General features: G+C 40.5%; 1 protein-coding gene across 4 annotated transcripts in view; it reads left to right on the top strand.

Annotated features, from left to right (window-relative positions):
• USP9X (ubiquitin specific peptidase 9 X-linked) overlaps positions 1 to 19,443 on the top strand; it is a 195,687-nt gene that overhangs the window by 120,242 nt on the left and 56,002 nt on the right. For all 4 annotated transcript variants that reach the window (XM_075853942.1, XM_075853941.1, XM_075853939.1 and 1 more), the window contains exons 16-22: positions 1,942 to 2,284; positions 2,965 to 3,060; positions 4,640 to 4,851; positions 7,182 to 7,422; positions 8,620 to 8,769; positions 9,241 to 9,361; positions 11,323 to 11,453. In XM_075853942.1, coding sequence (XP_075710057.1) covers positions 1,942 to 2,284; positions 2,965 to 3,060; positions 4,640 to 4,851; positions 7,182 to 7,422; positions 8,620 to 8,769; positions 9,241 to 9,361; positions 11,323 to 11,453 — 1,294 coding nt within the window. The remainder of the gene's footprint in view (positions 1 to 1,941; positions 2,285 to 2,964; positions 3,061 to 4,639; positions 4,852 to 7,181; positions 7,423 to 8,619; positions 8,770 to 9,240; positions 9,362 to 11,322; positions 11,454 to 19,443) is intronic.

Raw genomic sequence — 19,443 nt, 5'->3', positions numbered from 1 at the left:
ATCGCCCCGCAAAATAAAGTAAAATGTAATTTATAGCGCACGGTGAACACTGTCAGAATTTGTGTTTTTTTTGCCACTTTGCTTGCCAAAAAAGATTGAATAAAAAGTGATAAAAAAAATCACATCTACCCAATAAAAACGACAGATTGTCACGCAACAAATAAGCCCTCACACAGCGTGAAGAAAAAATAAAAAAGTTCTGGCTCTCAGAATATAGCGACAGAAATTGTGCAGTGTCCAAAACATGATAAGATCGGGCGCCATTTATCAGTGCGACACCGGCCACATATCTATGAATTATTATTTATTTACCGCATGATTATACCCTCTTATTATACCCTGATGTACCCTGCACAGCTTACATGTACCCCCATATTATAAACTGAAATACCAGCAAAACCCCAAACAAAAAAAACTACCAAGCAAAATATGCGCTCCAAAATCCAAATGACGCTCCGTCCCTTCTGAGCTCTGCTGTGAGTCCAAACAGCAGATTAGTATCACATATGGGGTATTGCCGTAATCGGGAGAAGTAGCTTTACAAGTTTTGGGGTGCTTTTATATTCTTTATTCCTTGCAAATATTACATTTTTTTTAAAATATTTTTTCAGACAAACTCCAATAAATATAGCAAAACACATGTGGGGTCAAGATGCTAACTGTACCCCTAGATAAATTCCTTGAGGGGTGTAGTTTCCAAAACCGTGTCACTTTTGGGGATTTCCACTGGTTCGGCACCGCAAAACCTCTTCAAACCTGACATGGTGCCTAAAATATATTCTAAAACAAGGAGGCCCCAAAATCCACTAGGTGCTCCTTTGCTTCGGATGCCAGTGTTTCAGTCCATTACCGCACTAGCGCCACGTGGGATATTTCTAAAAACTGCAGATTTTGAGCAATAAATATTGAGTTGCGTTTCTCTGGTAAAATCTTCTGTATTCCAGAAAAAAAATGTATTTACATATGAATTTCAGCAAAAAAAATAAAATTTGTAAATTTCACCTCTACTTTGCTTTAATTCCTGTGAAACGCCTAAAGGGTTAAGAAACTTTCTTAATGCGGTTTTGAATACTTTGAGGGGTGCAGTTTTTAAAATGGGGTGATTTATGGGGTCTATCTAGTTTATCAGGCCCTCAAAGCCACTTCACAACTGAACTGGCCCCTGTAAAAATAGCCTTCTGAAATTTTCTTGAAAATATGAGAAATTGCTGCTAAAGTTCTAAGCCTTGTAACGTCCTAGAAAGATAAAGTAATGATCAAAAAACGATGCAAATATAAAGTAGACATATGGAATATATGAAATAGTAACTATTTTGTGTGGTATTACTATCTGTTTTACAAGCAGATACATTCAAAATTGGAAAAATCATAATTTTTTATTTTTTTTTGTTAAATGGTGTTTTTCACAAATAAGCAATGAATTTATTGACCAAATTTTTCCCACTAACAAAGTACAATATGTCACGAGAAAACAATCTCAGAATCGCTTGGATAGGCAAAAGCATTCCGGAGTTATTACCACATAAAATGACGTCAGATTTGAAAAAAATGGGACTGGTCCTGAAGGCCAAAATGAGCTTGGTCCTGAAAGGGTTAATTGAGTAGAAGAATTTTGTGGAATAATAGAACTTATGCATTATAAATGTAGTTACTTTTGTCTTAACTGAGTTATTACATATCTCCCATTGTTTCCTAGTTATTTTCCCCAATTCTGTGATCCATTTATTTTTTTTAAATAAGGTAAAGTAACTAAAATTATCAAATTGATAGAAACCACCTGAAGGTTTAAGTTCTCACAAAAGCATGCTTTGCTTTTATCAAGATTATACACCACACTGTCCTAAAGATCACAACTCCAAAAAACAGTATTATTCTAATGTGTTATTTGTGGTCTTCTCTTTCAACTTTTTTTTATTTCTTTTTTTTATATATATAACGCAGGTTTCTATTGAAGGATGGTCAGCTCTGGCTTTGTGCTCCTCAGGCTAAACAAATTTGGAAGTGTTTAGCTGAAAATGCAGTGTACCTTTGTGACCGTGAAGCTTGTTTTAAGTGGTATTCCAAGCTAATGGGTGATGAGCCGGACCTTGATCCAGATATTAATAAAGACTTCTTTGAAAACAATGTGCTACAGCTAGATCCCTCCCTTTTAACAGAAAATGGCATGAAATGCTTTGAGCGATTTTTCAAAGCTGTTAACTGTCGAGAAGGAAAGCTTGTAGCAAAGCGGCGCGCTTACATGATGGATGACTTAGAGCTTATAGGACTTGACTATCTTTGGAGGGTGAGTGTACTCTTATTTTAACTTGTTACTGTTCTCTACTATAAACACATCAAAACTAAGGCCCCCGGATGTAACTATACAAGATGAATCTGAAATGTTTGTATATGATATGACATCGAAATTCTTAATAAAGACAAATTTAAAGAAAAAAAAACTAAGGCCCCCTGCAAGCGGCCGCAGCCCACTATAAGTTATGGGAACACTGTCCGTAAAATATAGGACATGTCCTATTTTTATTTTATTGATGCTTTCTACGGCTCGGACACCTTCCTGTAAATATACCGAAAGGTGTCCGTTGGCCATAGAAATGAATGGTTCAGTATTTTGATTCGCAATTGCAGTTCTGAACCTTAAAGTGAATGTCCGTCTTATAGGACCTACATTATGCAGCAATTTATTTCTTACGATCTCTTTATATAGAGCTCGAAGCTCCTTGTTCTTGATACAGAACTACAAGTCCCCGGCATAAACATTGATTAAACTATAGAATTCTGGCTGATCCTTAGAAAGCAGATCCTAATTTGTTTTTCATTTCATCTTTTTTGTTTTTTCCTTGAAATTCAGCAGCACTGCAGGCATCAAATGAATCAATTCCATCCTTTTTAAATACAATATGAGCTAATCCGTTATGTTTGCTATTATATATTGTTACTATTTAATTGTCTATTATGCTATTGTAGGTTGTAATTCAGGGCAGTGATGACATTGCAAACCGAGCAATAGATCTTCTCAAGGAAATTTATACTAACCTTGGACCAAGGTTACAAGTAAATCAGGTGAGATTGTCATAGGTTCTTTAGCCTGTGTGTATGTATGTTCTTTGAGATTATAGGATTTCAATGCATTCCTTGGCACATTAATGGTTTCATGATGAAAAAAAAATTGTTATTGGTAGAAATGAATCCTGTAATAGATCAGTGGTTCTTAAACTGCTGTACACGTGACACTGGATACTTTGGGACTAAAAAAATATCTTCAGTTGCTAGGGCATTGATGTACGAGCCGTTGTGCCTACAGAGTAAGCACGTCCACTCTTAAACCTAACTCCTCAGTACCTCCTGCGCTGCTTCTTCCGCATCAGCGGCTCATGTTCCACCACTGGAAGCGAGTATTACCGGCTTCTCGGTCCCTGGCTATGAACTGAAAGTCTGTAATGGTCCAATGCCTCCTGTCGCCAGGTGAGGCGTTCGTGTCAGTAGTGCATGTGTTTTGGTTGCTGGACATGTGAGAGACCCACTGGAAAGAGGCAGATAAAGCTGGCACAGGTGTTGAGTCATGTGACCTGATATGTGACTACTTTACCCAGAAACCATGGTGATGCCAGCCAGAATGATCCTAAGCTAATAATAATCTTCTCTGTTATAGTTTTCTTATGACCATTATCCATCGTTCCACTTGTCACCATTGTCTTAAGACTATAGTAAAGTGGAATATTAGCTTAGTACTGTTCTGTCTGGCATCATGGTTACCGGTTATAGGTAGTCGTATATACTGGATTGTACACCTGTCCCAGCTTTCACAGTATTCACTTCACAGGCAGTGTGCCTCATTCATTGGGCTCTATAGTAGAAGTTCCATACTTATTGTGCCTCATTCACCATATCTCATAATCTAGGCCTCACATTGAATGTGCCTAATTCATTGTGCCATAGTACAGTAGAAGACTCCCAGAAGAGATGGCAAATCTCCTGGGCGCAGCATATATAGACACCTCTCCCTGCGCTCCTCTGCCATGTCGTTGACAATGTCTTGATACCAAGTTGCGGCCCGGAGCGGAGGGAAGCGACGGAACGGGTAGAGGTTGAGTAACTGAACGTCTGGTCTGGGGTCGGTGGAAAGTCTGGTGTTGGGTCTGTGCTCAGGGGTGTACAGGTATGGGGTCTGTATACAGGAGGTTCTTGTATGGGGGGGGGTCTACAATTATGTTTTTTTGTGTACAATCAGTCATTCAAATGCTGTTGGTGTGTGCTATAAAAATGTGTCACTTTTACTTCCCATAAACCATGACACATTGCAGGATCCGTCACAACGTCTAATAGGGTCCACTGGGTTCCAGCGTTGTATTTAGTTGTTTTGACTGGAAAATATTGCTGTATTCTGTGCTGTTATTTCTGATGAAAGTACCGAAGGGCGCCTCTGACAGCAGTGGGCATATCCTTATTTTGTTAACAGTTATAACTGATCCTTGGGTGCACTTCTTGTCACTAGGGGGTTGAGAAACACTGTTGTAGATGTCTGTTTCTTACCTTAAGTTTTAATGCATTTGTTGTATTTACTGTGGTTGTGCAGTTATGCTAATTAATCTACCATATGAAGCAGAGGAGCATATCTTTTACTGTTCTGATTTCGTTCTAGGTGGAGATACATGAAGACTTTATTCAGTCTTGCTTTGATCGTTTGAAGGCCTCATATGACACATTGTGTGTGTTAGATGGTGACAAAGACAGTATTAATTGTGCAAGGCAAGAAGCCATACGAATGGTCAGGGTTTTGACGGTCCTGAAAGAATATATAAATGAATGTGACAGCGACTACCATGAAGAGAGAACTATTCTTCCAATGTCCAGGTACTGATGAGTTGTAATATTCTGCTGGTTATGTATTGGAGAGCATGTTCTTTTAATATTTTGGCTGACTACAAAAAAAATATGCTAGATTCAGATGTGCTCACATCATCATTTCATTTTCTGGTTTGGGAACCACACTCAACCCCTTTCTGCCGCAACAATTCTTACATTTTTTAATTTTTTTCGTCTATATAGCCGACTGAGGGCATGTTTTTTGCAGGACAACTTGTGGTTTTTAATGGTACAATATAATGTACTGGGGAACTGGCAAAAAAAAAATTTTTGGGGTGGGAAAAAATATATATATTCTGCCATTGTCCTGTTAATGTTGTTCTTTGGGTTAATACGATCACCGCGCTATCTATATATATCTAATGTATTGCAGTATATCATCTTTCTGACAGGCTTCACAAAGATGGCAGACCTGGGGGCCTTCATTAGGCCCCCAGGCTGCCACAGCAACCATCGCCACCCCGCGATTGCATTGCGGGCAGCGCGATGAGCTGCTAGACGGCGTCACCCTCTCTAAAGATTTAAATACTGTGGTTGCTATTGACCGTCGCATTTAATGGGTTTAACGAGCGGGATCCCGCTCTTTACTGTGAAGTGTCGGCTGTAACATACAGTCGAAACCCGCATCATATGGAGTGGGTTCACCTCGTGATCCCGTTTCACCTACCCGGCTATGACTTATGGATACATCAAATGTTGGGAAAGGGTTAAAAAACCCTAAACCTATGTACTTGTTTTATTATTCTTGATCACTTGCACAACATACGGCAATATTTATGTATTGCAGTATATTGGGTTTTTGTACCATTTATTAAGCTTAAAAGCATGCGAAGGGCTGTCTGAGGCGGCAGTCCCAGTCTTTCTACTAGCTTAGATGCAGCGGACCATGGCATCTGTGGTTAAACGGCAAAGATCTGTGTTCGTTACGATCCCGGCCATTGCGATGACGTGTCGGCTGTAACACACAGTATGGTGCAGGCTCAGCCCGTGAGCCTGCTCCATACTTCCAATTGCCGGCTATGATGTAGCACTACGTGAAATGTCAGCAAGCAGTTAAAGGGTTATTCCTATCTCAGACATTTATGGCATATCTGATGTGCCATAAATATTTGTTAGATGCAGGTCCTAGCTCTAAGACCTGCACCTATCCTGAGAACAGAGTCACCCAACCCTCGTTCTGCCCGGTGAGGCAGCCGCCAATTCCAGACGGGGATTATATGGAGATGTGGCATCGCATGTGCCCGGCTCTCCCCATTATGGTCTATGGGAGTTACCGTAACAGCCAAGCAAATGCTGATCAGCCGTTTCCGTAACTCCCATAGAATATAATCGGATTCGTGTGCGTGGCCCCCTCTCCACTTAGCTGGCGCCTCACCATGAGGGACAGTGTTCAAGTGATCCCCGTTCTCTATATAGGTACGGCTCCCAGAACTGGCAGCCGCATCTCTTAAGACTTTTATGGCATATTCTGTGGATGTTTCCAAAAAATTTCTAAGATGGGAATAACCCTTTTGAAGGCTATGGTAACCTTTTGACATGGGGAAAAAATTGTATTTTTACATATGTTAGTTGTGACCTGGTGTATATAAAAAAATTGCACTAAGCATTCAGCTGCGAACTCTATTCCTACATTCATTTTCACACCTTCTGATATGCAGTTTACAACTTGCTCCTAGTTTCAGACTTATCTCCTGTGGGTGTGACCCCCCCCCCAGTAATACATGGTGGATGTGAGGTCTACGTGTCCAGGAGGATGCTGCTTTCACTAGCTCTCAAACATCAGCACAGCTTTATTCCTGAACTGCTTTCTCCTTTTACAGCCCCTGAGGGATCATTTCTCCCTTGTCCTGACAGACCTTGATCCTGGGAAGCTTGATTCTCCCCGCTCCCTCCTGCAGAGTGTCGTTGTGTTCTCTCCTCCCTCTGTATGCAGATTTCTCCCCTCCCTCCTGTGCTTTTCTCCCTGTATATACTCTGATACTACCTGGATGTGTGAACTGCCCTAATTGAACACTCAGATCTGCTGTGTACAACCTCCTCTTCCACCCTCCTGTGATCACTTAGGGCAGTGTTCCCCAAACTGTGGCTCTGGAGCTGTAGCAAAACCACAATTCCCAGCATGCCCTGACAGCCATCGGTTGTCAGGGCATGCTGGGAGTTGTAGCTTTGCAAAAGCTGGAGAGCCACAGGTTGGAGAACACGGTCTTAGAGATACAGGAATCGACATATTCCCCCCTTATGACAATAGCAATATATCTCATAACTACTTTGAATGTTTTTAGTTTTGCAATTTTATTTTTTCCCCCCTCTGCTTTTAGGGCGTTCCGTGGCAAGCACATAACCTTGGTTGTGCGATTTCCAAATCAGGGCCGCCAGGTGGAGGATTTGGATATATGGTCTCACACGAATGACACGATAGGTTCTGTTCGCCGTTGTATACTTAATCGTATCAAGGCCAATAGTGCACATACAAAAGTTGAACTCTTTATTGGTGGAGAGCTGGTTGATCCTTCAGAAGATAGAAAGTTAATTGGCCAGTTGAACCTAAAAGATAAAACTGTAAGTATTATTTTTTTTTAACTATAATTTGCACATATACTACTTAAACAATATTAAAGTGAATGTATCAGAAAATTGCTTTAGATTTTAAATTTGATTATACAATTATTATTTTTTATTGAAGTTTTTTTTGTGACTATTGATCTGAGTGCAGTTTTATTCACTAGCTACGGGAGCATACACAGTAGTCTGACTTTTCCTGTTTTCTATGGATCGCTTAGGGTCAGCAGTGCTATTTTAATGTGATTTAGAGGTAGACCAGTGATGGTTCTGTTGTGCTATTGGAGGCCTAGTTAAAACTGGTTAGCAACGCTTTGCACACATATATGGCTCTTTAATGCATCTTTCCTGTGTGAGGAAGGGGCAGTTCGCCATCCTTTCCAAACAACTATTAGTTTATGGACACTTAAAATTACGGCACTTTTGGCTAAAATGACGGCACTTTTTTATGCCAGGTCTTGTGTGAAGTAGAGATGCAACTTTTTGTTTTTTTCTGATTTGCACCTATTTGTATAACTTTTTAAAACCGTTGCATTTTATAAATGTCTAAATCCTGTCCAAGCAGTAAGCCATGCCCACTTTTCATTCCTTTTTTAGGGTACACTCACACATGGCGTATTTGCCTGGTCTTTCTGCAGCATAAAAATACGTTACCGAAAACGACAACGTACACTATGGCTATGGGAAAAATATTCCCATAGGCATACATTGGAACGTTTTGTGCAACACGTGTTTACGCCGCGATAATACAAAGCAAGTTCCCCAGGTGTAACTGAATCCTTAGGTTATATTCACACATGGCAGATTTGTTGCAGAAATTTCTGCAATTGTCCAACTCTTGAATGGAGTTTGAAGAGATCCATGCACATTCTGTGAAAATAACCCCATTCAGTTGTATTAAAGAATGAATTAATCTGCCACAGAAAATTCTGCAACAAATCCGCCGAGTGTTAATCTACGCTTACAAACTGACGTGCATGGCGCAAATGGCAGTTAATTCAGTTCCAAATTGTAAATATGTCAAAGCAGGTTAGACACTATTTTGGCGTAAAATGCCAAAAATGTTATAAATGAAACTAAAATTCAATACATGAGATAAAAATGGGCATATATGGTTTCCTAATGCTAGAAATATTGACTAATATATAAAATATATATTACACTGATAAGAAATAAGAATTGTATAATGTTTTACAGCTGATTACAGCCAAGCTAACACAGATAAGTTCAAATATGCCTTCAAGTCCTGATAGTTCTTCAGACTCCTCAACTGGATCTCCCGGCAATCATGGAAACCACTTCAGTGATGGCCCCAACCCAGAAGTTGAAAGCTGCCTGCCTGGAGTGGTTTGTATATTTATTACTACTCAAGATCTTATAAACGTTGTCTGTTCTCACTACTGGCATAGCTTTCGTTCTTAATGGAGCCATGACTGGTATGATGTATCCGTTAGTGGATCCTGATGGACCCCATTTACTGATAATTGAGCCCATCAAAGTTCTAGTGTTTTTGACGGAAAGAATTTCACTGCAGACTACGCTATTCAAATGGGAAAAACGGATAATGTGAATATCAATACAAAATGTCTTTTGGCATGAACATTTCTTTAGGTGTCACTCTGATTTCAGTGGCACTGTTATATATCTCGATCTATCGACACTAAAGTTAATACTATGGAGATGTATTTTTTTTTTCTGTTTTGTAGTCTGTGGGACAGGTAATATTGCAAAGTTGGTTGTCTGCCATCTCTACTAAGTTTGTCAAATAATTACTGCACACCTCTTATAATGGCGCATATTTTTTTTTTCTGGACCTAGATAATGTCGTTGCACCACCGTTATATCTCTTTTCTTTGGCAAGTTGCAGATTTGGGCAGCAGCCTAAATATGCCACCCCTACGTGATGGTGCACGTGTACTGATGAAACTCATGCCACCAGGTAAATACAGACATAGTAACATTTTTTATGAGTCGCTTGCATGTGTTTTTCAGAATTATTCATGATCACACTTCTTCACAATGTGACTATTCATAATTACGAATCTAAAGTAATCAAGCACTTTTTAAAGGGAACCTGTCACCAGCATTTCACCCTTAAACTCTACTCGCCCCTCGCTGGCCGCTGCTGGCAAAAGTTCAATGCCATTATCCCCTCTCCTAAACTCCTCCTCCGACCGTAAATAACAGTCTGCAAACATTTTGCGCCCTTTATGCTAATAATCCGGCACACTTGTTCGTTCCTCTTCTTATGCACTCCCACCACAGAAATCTGGCCCGCCCTGAATGTCGAAATCTCGTCTGAGATGACGCACATGCGCCCGTCATGTATGGTCCGACACCCTTGCCTGCTTTGTCCGGGTCTCAAATCTAGTTACTGTCCCGTTGTGCACATGCACCAAAACAGGACTGCGATGCGCAAGCCCAGGATTTCGTGTGTGCTGGGGGGGAAGTGAGGAGCTGTCAATCAAAAGTAAGGAGGCGAGGTTAACTCTGAAAGGCTTGAAGAATGAAGATCTGACACTTCGAACGAAGATATGACTCTTATGCTCATTAGCATACGGAGCGGGAACACTAAAACACTAAATACTAAAGGTACAGAGCCGACTAAGAAGACAATTATAGGTTACATAAAAAAAAATGGCACCCACTTCCACCAGGTATTGCTGGTTTAATAGGTCAAATGCTGGTGACAGGTTCCCTTTTAAACTGAATCTACAATGTAAAAAAATTGTATGTAGATTTCCTGCATGCCTGGATGCTGCTTAGGCAAGCCGGATACAGGCATAATATAGCCTAATGTGTTAAAGCAGCATCGGGTACTGTAGTACTTTGAAATTTGTATTCACTTGTGTGCAGTGAAAAATGTAATCCGCAATACTACATGTGGAAGTATTCTGGAATTTGGTCAGGGGAGAGCATTTTTGTTTTTCTTTTCTTTTTTATATTCTAAGCAAGGCAACCGTTTTAATGTTTATTTTCTGTATACATATGTTACATTGTTTAACACCTGCAAAGTGTTTTGCTTTTTAGTTTCTAATTCTTAAAGAGGCTCTGTCACCAGGTTATAAATGCCCTATCTCCTACGTAATCTGATCGGCGCTGTAATGTAGATAACAGTGGTTTTTATTTTGAAAAACGATCAATTTTGAGCAAGTTATAAACCATTTTAGATTTATGCTAATTTGTTTTTTAATAGACAACTGGGCGTTTTTTTTTACACTTTTTACCAACTGGGCGTTTCAAGAGAAGTGTATGACGCTGACCAATCTGCGTCATACACTTCTCATTGTTTCAGCCCATCTTGTTTCCCTGCACACACCGTGTGATCTCGTGAGATCATGATGTGCTGTCAATCACAGCGAGATCACGCTGTGCTGTGAGTTAAGTCCCACAGAAACTTTACCGAAATGTCGGGAGTGTGAATAGACGTCGCGTCCTGGCTGGAGGCAATACCTATTCACTCTCAAGACACTTCGGTAAAGTTAATGTGTGAGTAAGTGACAGCACAGCGTGATCACGCTGTGTGTGCAGTGAAAGAAGCTGGGCTGGAACGATGAAGTGTATGAGTCTGATTGGTCAGCGTCATAAACTTCTCTTAGCAACGCCCAGTTGGTAAAAAGTTAAACGCCCAGTTGTCTATTAAGAAATGAATTGGCATAAATCTAAAATTGTTCATGACTTGCTCAAAATTTATCGTTTTTCAAAATAAAAACCACTGTTGTTATCTACATTACAGCGCCGATCAGATTATGTAGGAGATGGGGCATTTCTAATCTGGTGACAGAGCCGCTTTAATACCAGTAGCCTATAGTACTCTGCAATAGCGGTTTTTAAATGATCATGTGCGTTTTCGACTTGCCACAGTTCTTAATGTCAAACTCTTTTTATTGATTATTTCAGACAATACTATAGTGGAGAAACTCCGATCAATTTGTTTAGACCATGCTAAACTTGGAGAAAGCACCCTAAGTTCATCTTTAGATTCACTCTTCTTTGGCCAGTCAGCTTCACAAGTTCTATATCTGACAGAGGTGTGTGATTTGTAAATTTTTGTTTTGTGAAAGGAGTACACGTGGTATAGTGCTTAACCCCTTTAATACCGAAGGTATTTTAAGCTTTAATGACCAAGCAATTTTTGAAAGTTTTTTTTTTCCATTCAAAGAGCTAAAACTTTTTTTTTTTTTTTTTCGTTGACCTAGCTGTATAAGGATTTATTTTTATTTTTTTAAGAATTTTTTGCCGGACAAGTTGTATTTTTTTAATAACACCATTTTGGGGTACATGTAATTGATAAAAAAAAAATTTTATTAACTTTTTTGGGTGGGGTAATGGGGAAAAAAACTAAGAATATTTGTCTTAACTTTACAACGTTTACCATGTTGTTTAAAGAGGCTCTGTCACCAGATTTTGCAACCCCTATCTGCTATTGCAGCAGATAGGCGCTGCAATGTAGATTACAGTAACGTTTTTATTTTAAAAAAAACGAGCATTTTTGGCCAAGTTATGACCATTTTTGTAGTTATGCAAATGAGGCTTGCAAAAGTCCAAGTGGGTGTGTTTAAAAGTCCAAGTGGGTGTGTATTATGTGCGTACATCGGGGCGTTTTTAATACTTTTACTAGCTGGGCGCTGTGAAGAGAAGTAACATCCTCTTCTCTTCAGAACGCCCAGCTTGTGACAGTGCAGATCTGTGACGTCACTCACAGGTCCTGCATCGTGACGGCCACATCGGCACCAGAGGCTACAGTTGATTCTGCAGCAGCATCAGCGTTTGCAGGTAAGTCGATCTTACCTGCAAACGCTGATGCTGCTGCAGAATCAACTGTAGCCTCTGCTGCCGATGTGGCCGTCACGATGCAGGACCTGTGAGTGACGTCACAGATCTGCACTGTCAGATGCTGGGCGTTCTGAAGAGAAGAGGATGTTACTTCTCTTCACAGCGCCCAGCTAGTAAAAGTATTAAAAACGCCCCGATGTACGCACCTAATACACGCCCACTTGGACTTTTACTTTTAAACACACCCACTTGGACTTTTGCAAGCCTCATTTGCATAATTACAAAAATGGTCATAACTTGGCCAAAAATGCTCGTTTTTTAAAAATAAAAACGTTACTGTAATCTACATTGCAGCGCCTATCTGCTGCAATAGCAGATAGGGGTTGCAAAATCTGGTGACAGAGCCTCTTTAAGTAACCTAACTTTATTTAGCAGGTTGTTACAATTGCGGCGATACCATATTTACATATTTTTTTTTAGTTATGTTTTATTACTACTACACAGTAAACACTTTATTTATTTATTTTTTATAATTATTTGTTTTTGTGTAGCCGTATACTAACCCCTTGCTGAAATTTTTTGTATGGATATGTCATGGAAAGCTAGTTCTTCCCGCATTTTGCCGTGTCCATACGACAAATGGATGACAGGGGCCCAGAAGCGGCGTCCGTGTCATCATCCCCGGATGTCAGCTGTATGTTACAGCTGACACCCTGGGGTAATGGCAGGGACCGAAGTTTGCTCCGGTTCCCGCCACTAACCCCTTAAATGTAGTGTTCAAAAGTGATCGCTGAATTTAAGGGGTTTGCAGCTCATCTTCACCCCAGCAATGAAATTGCCGGGGTGCCGGTGGCTGCAAAGGCAACCGGAGGCTTAACACTAGCCTCCCGGTATGCCTAGTACGGAAGTCTTTCAGGCCCCGCCTGAAGGGCTTCTGTAGCCGCGGAAAAAATGGCTCAGGAGCGGAGTTGGCGTCGTCATGGATGACAGCTCTATGTTACAGCTGGCATCCACCTGTAATGGCAGGAACTGGAGCTAGCTCCGATTTCTGCCATTAACCCCTTAAATGCATCGATCGAAAGCGAACGCTGCATCTTAGAGGTTGGTATCAGATCGGCAGCTATACCATACAATCGCAGGGCTGCCAACTGTTACTATGGCAACAGGAGGCCTAACAATGGCCTCCTGCTTTGCCATCACGGAAACCGATTAGGCCCCGCCCGGAGGCAAAACCTAATCTGCTTGCTGTCCGTGAATGACTGCCAGATCTAATACATTGCACTACATAGGTAGTGCAATGTATTAGAAAACAAAATCTAACAGTTGGACCTTCAAGTCCCCTAGTGGGACTATTTTACAACTTTTTTTTTTTACACTTTTCTTTAAAGTTTCAAGCAATAAGATAAAACACAATCAGCCTTTTTCCCTTCTCAAGTCCTTTATTACTGAAAAAAAAAATACATGCATATTTGGTATCGCCGTGTCCATAACAGCCTGAACTATAAAAACATTGTTATTTATTCCACGCGGTAAAAGGCGTAAGAAAAAAACGTAAAAAAACAATGCCAGAATTTCTGTTTTTGGTCATCTTGCCTCCCAAAAAATAGGATAAGAAGTGATCAAAAAGTTGCCCTACAAAAATTTGAATAAAAAGTGATAAAGTCGCATGTATCCAAAAATGATACCTATAAAAACTATAGCTCATCTTGCAAAAAACAATCCCTCGTACAGCTCAGTCAACGAAAAAAAATTAAAAGTTATGGTTCTCACAACATGGCGATAGAAAAAATACATTCCTTTTACAAAAGTAATTTTATTGTTCAAAAAGTTGTAAAACATAAAAAAGTGCTATAAATTATCGCCGGAATCGTACTGACAAGCAGAATAAAGTTAACCTGTCATTTACAACGTATGGTGAACGCTGTATAAAAAAACCTATTCTAGAATTTGTTTTTTGGTCATCTTGCCTCCCAAAAAATAGGATAAGAAGTGATCAAAAAGTTGCTTGTACCACAAAATAAGACCAATAATAACTACAGCTCTTCACGCAAAAAACAGCCCTCATGCCACTACGGTTATGAAATAATAAAATTAGTTATGGCTCAAATAAGTCGGGAAATAAAAAATATGCAGTTGTGTGGGCCCAAGGGGGACATTTCTTCTGCTTCAAGAGGCGATTTATTAAAGAGGCTCTGTCACCAGATTATAAGTGCCCTGTCTCCTACATAATCTGATCGGCGCTGGAATGTAGATAACAGCAGTGGTTTTTATTTTGAAAAACTATCATTTTTTAGCAAGTTATGAGCAATTTTAGATTTAGTTTCTTAATGCCCAACTGGGCGTGTTTTTACTTTTGACCAAGTGGGTGTTGTAAAGAAGTGTATGAGGCTGACCAATCAGCTTCATATACTTCTCATTGTTCCAGCCCAGCTTCTTTCACTGCACAATCTCACTGTGCTGTGGATCATGCTGGGCTGGAACAATGAGAAGTGTATGAAGCTGATTGGTCACTGATTGGTCAGCCTCATACACTCCTCTTTACAACACCCACTTGGTCAAAAGTAAAAACACGCCCAGTTGGGCATTAAGAAACTAAATCTAAAATTGCTCATAACTTGCTCAAAAATGATCGTTTTTCAAAATAAAAACCACTGCTGTTATCTACATTCAGTGCCAATCAGATTATGTAGGAGATAGGGCACTTATAATCTGGTGACAGAGCCTCATTAAGGCCCTAAAATTTGGGAACCAGGAATGCTAGCGCCCAAACATATCTGCTGGAAGCAAGGGTGCCCGTATTCTACCCGGACAACACTTTTCCAGCAAAATTCCCCAAACTGCAAAGGTGCGGAGTGTGGACCAAAAGGGGGATAAGGAAGGACATTTATCAGTACGACACTGGCCTGTGCATAAAGGATTGCTTCACAGCATAACCAATAACTATGGATTATTGTTGTTTTTTATTTTACGCCATTATTGTACCACCTGACGTACTCTGCACAGATTACACCACATTATAAACTAAAATACCAGTAAAACTACTACCAAGCAAAATCCACGTTCCAAATGGCGCTCCCTCCCTTCTGAATCCTACAGCGTGCCAAAACAGTTGTTTACTTCTACATATATGGCATCGCTATACCCAAGAGAACACTTAACAATTTTTGGGGTGTGTCTCTAAAGTGGGTTTCCACTGTTTTGTCCCCTCAGGGGCTTCGCAAACCATTCCTTCTAAATTTGAGCTCCAAAAGCCAAATGGCGCTCTTTCCCTTCTCAGCCCTGCCGTGTGTCCTAACAGCCGTTTATGACCACATCTGGGGTATTGTTTTACTCTGAAGAAATTGCTCTGCAAATGTTGCGGTGGTTTTTCTCCTTCAGTCCTTCAGGAAATGAGAAAAAATTAGCTAAACCTACATTTTCTTTGAAAAAATGTAGATTTTTATTTTCATGGCCTACTGCAATAACCCTGTGGGGTCAAAATGCTTACTATACCCCTAGATAATTTTCTTGAGGGGTGTAGTTTCCCAAATTGGGTCACTTTTGCTGGACTTCTACTGTTTTGGCACTGCATGAGCCCTTCAAACCTGACATGGTGCCTAAAATATATTCTAATAAAAAGGAGGCCCAAAATCCATTAGGTACTCCTTTGCTTCTAAGGCCTGTGCTTCAGTCCATAAGCACACTAGGGCCACATGTGGGATGTTTCCTAAAACTGCAGAACCTGGGCAATAAATATTGAGTTGCGTTTCTCTGGTAAAACTTTGTTAAAAAAAAAAAAAAATGGGTTAAAAATGATTTTCTGCAAAAACAAAATAAAAAATTAGAAAATTTCACCTCCACTTTGCTTTAATTCCTGTGAAACGTCTGAAGGGTTAAGAAACTTTCTAAATGCTGTTTTGAATACTTTGAGGGGTGAAGTTTTTAAAATGGGGTGACTTACTGGGGGTTTCGATATGTAAGGCCCTCAAAGCCACTTCACAACTGAACTGGCCTCTGTAAAAATAGCCTTTTGAAATTTTCTTAAAGATGTGAGAAATAGCTGCTAAAGTTCGAAGCCTTGTAACATCTAAAAAAATAAGAGGATGTTCAAAAAACGATGCCAATCTAAAGCAGACATATAAGGAATGTTCATTAGCAACAATTTTGTGTGGTATAATTGCCTGTCTTACAAGCGGATACATTTAAATTTAGAAAAATTCAAGTTTTTGCAAAATTTTTGTGTTTTTCACAATTAAATACTGTATGTTACTGCCAAAATTTGCTCGATACATTAAGTCCATTGTGTCACAAGAAAACAATCTCCGAATCACTTGAATAGGTAAAAGCATTCCGAAGTTATTACCACATAAAGTGAAACATGCCAGATTTGAAAAAATGAGGCTCTGAGGTCAAAAGTGGCCATAGCGGGAGGGGTTAAAAGCCATAACCTTGTGTTTTTTTATTCTGCCGATGTAGCTGTATGAGGGGTTATTTTTTGTGGGACGACTTGTAGTTTTTATTGCTACATTTTGGAGTATATGCGACTTTTTGATCACTTTCTATCAAATTTTATTTGAAGGCAGAATGAACAGAAAATCGTAATTCTGGCATTGTTTTTTGTTTTTTTTTATGGCGTTCACCATGCGTGTTAAATAATGTAATAGTTGTTTTGTTGGGGTCGTTATGGATTTTTTTTTTTTGGCTTTACTTTTCATAATAAGGCATTATGTAGGGGGTAGTGGGATTTTCAAATTATTTTTTTTCAAATTTAATTTTCTTGTGGTTTTTTATTTATTTATTGTACATTTTATTAAACTTTTTCTTAGTCCCACTAGGGGACATTACACTATGCGATATTTGATCGCTTTTATAATACACTGCAATACTTCTGTATTTCTGCCTGTCAATGTAAATCTGACAGGCATCTGTTAGGCCTTGTCTCTGGCATGGCCTAACAGGCATATACTAAAGGCAGACCTGGACGCCTAACAGCCATAAAAACCTTCGGCACCCTGCATCGCGCGGTTCCGATAGGGTGAGAGAGGGAGCCCTCTCCCTCTATAACCATTCAGATGCAGCAGTCGCTATGGTCCGACGCATCTGAAAAGTTCAAAGCTGTTTATAGTTTGTCTCATTAGGGAACACAGGCCATGGGTACATGTTGCCACTAGGAAGCGTGACACTAAAACTAAGTGTTGGCCCCTCCTACAGGCACTGAGCTAATTCATTCTTTGCCTACCATGGACACTAAGCTGACACCCTTGTTAGGTTCAGCAGGCTGTCTTTGCTTTTTTTATGTTTTATTCTTTTAGTACTTCGCTCTTCTAGCTGCCATTTGAGGAAGGTGCTTAGTGTCTATCTCACTGCAACATTCTACCCTGCCAAAATTAAGACTATCGCAAGCTCCTCTTTTGCCAACCAACTTAAAGGCCGCTCCCCAGCTGTGTGCCACTTCATCTGTAGCTGGTACATGGATGGTACTCAGCTGGCGCAAAGACCAACTTGGCCTGAAGCTGTACAGGCTTCCTGCGTTTCAAGGATGTCTGGCTCTCACATGGACGCCCGGATGCGAGGAAGTAAGCCTACCACCAACACATTTTAAGTCCTCACCACCTCCATCCCCTACCTATGCAGATTCCTTTTTTTTTTTCAGGCAATAGACTCACTCTTAAAGGGAATGTTTTGGTAGCAAAAAATGTTTTGTTTTTTTTTTAGTTAAACAATTAGTGTGTGGGTGATTAAACATTGTTCTAATGTTTTTTATTTTTTTCATGAGTCAGGAAATATTATAAATTGGATTCAATTTATAATATTTCCCATTGCTGGTCACTAGATGGAGCAATTCCCAAAATTGCAGCATTGCATGTGGTAAAGCAACCACATTGCTTTATGCTGCAAAATTGGGAAAAAATCCCTCGCTCTAGTGAGCTCTCAGAATCCCCCCCTCCTTTTTTCTGGCTAGTGCCGGGAGAAACGAGGGGATTGAACGGTCTAACCTCCTACACTGTGTCGCCATTTTTTGAGCTAACACACAGTGTAGTAGGTTAACATACAGTAGTAAACACACAGTAAAACACGAACATACATAGAAATCACTTACCTGCTCCAGTCACCGCCGCTCCCACCGGACCGTCTGCTGCCGCTGCTCCATGTGCACAAGTCCGGAAGTAGTAATCTTACTGTCCGGCCGTGACTTCCGGTCCACAGGAAAATGGCGCCGGACAGCGCGCATTTCAAATTGGACTGTGTGGGAGCGGCGCATGCGCCGTTCCCACACAGACGGCGTACACCATCGTGGATGGAACGGGCCCCGTTCGCAGTCCCTATGGGACTGGAGCTGCCGTATTCCATGTCTGTATGTGTCGTTAATCAACACATACAGAAATGGAAAAAAAAATGGCAGCCCCCATAGGGAAGAAAAAGTGTAAAAATAAAAAAAAGTAACACACAAATAAATACAAACGTTTTTAATAAAACACTAACATCAAACTGATATAAAAAAAAAATTGTGGCGACACTGTTCCTTTAATTCAGGGAGTCATGATGCCTGTTTCTCACAATCGGGAAAATCGGCTCTGGTGTTACTTCCTCCAGAGAAGTTCTCCACCCTTTAACAGGGAGTACAATCTCTGTGGATGCGAGCCCTCACCTCTCTCCTCGGGGTTCTGGGCTTCATGGTGGCTTTCATCTAGGCCATTCCGTTTGCGATCCTTTCCCGGCGGAACTGGTCGTCTGATACCCTGTACCGCAGAATCTAAATTCCCCTGATCATACAACTGGTGGCTCACCTCCCAGCTATCCCTCGGCACTGGTCTTTTTGCCCACTCCACTGGCATGTCCTCTCCAGGGACATGAGTATCTGGAGTTGCTGAGACACGTGGCCTGTGGTCCCACCAGGAACCCAGTCTTTTAATTAACATCTTGGAATTGAGAGTCATATTCCTTTGTCTCATTCATTGGAAGACTTTTCAGATCTGGCTGCCTGGTCCGGGTCAAGACGGATGATGTTACTACAGTGGCCTATCTCAATCACCAAGGAGCGACGCAGAGTTTATCAGCAATGGCAGAGGCAACAGAGATTCTGAAGTGGGCGGAACTCCATGTTCCTGCTCTCTGCAGTGCACATATTGGAGTCGACGATTGGGTTTCAGATTTCCTCAGTCGCAAACGGGTCGACCCATGGGAGCGGTCTCTTTATCAGAAGGAGTTCTACCAGATTTGTTCCCGGTGGGGTCGCCGAACGTGGACTTGATTGCAGTTGTACCT

The sequence above is a fragment of the Rhinoderma darwinii genome, chromosome 2 (genome assembly GCF_050947455.1).
Source record: "Rhinoderma darwinii isolate aRhiDar2 chromosome 2, aRhiDar2.hap1, whole genome shotgun sequence".
In the NCBI taxonomy this organism is placed as follows: Eukaryota; Metazoa; Chordata; class Amphibia; order Anura; family Rhinodermatidae; genus Rhinoderma; species Rhinoderma darwinii.
This window is presented reverse-complemented; position numbering and strand designations above follow the sequence as displayed.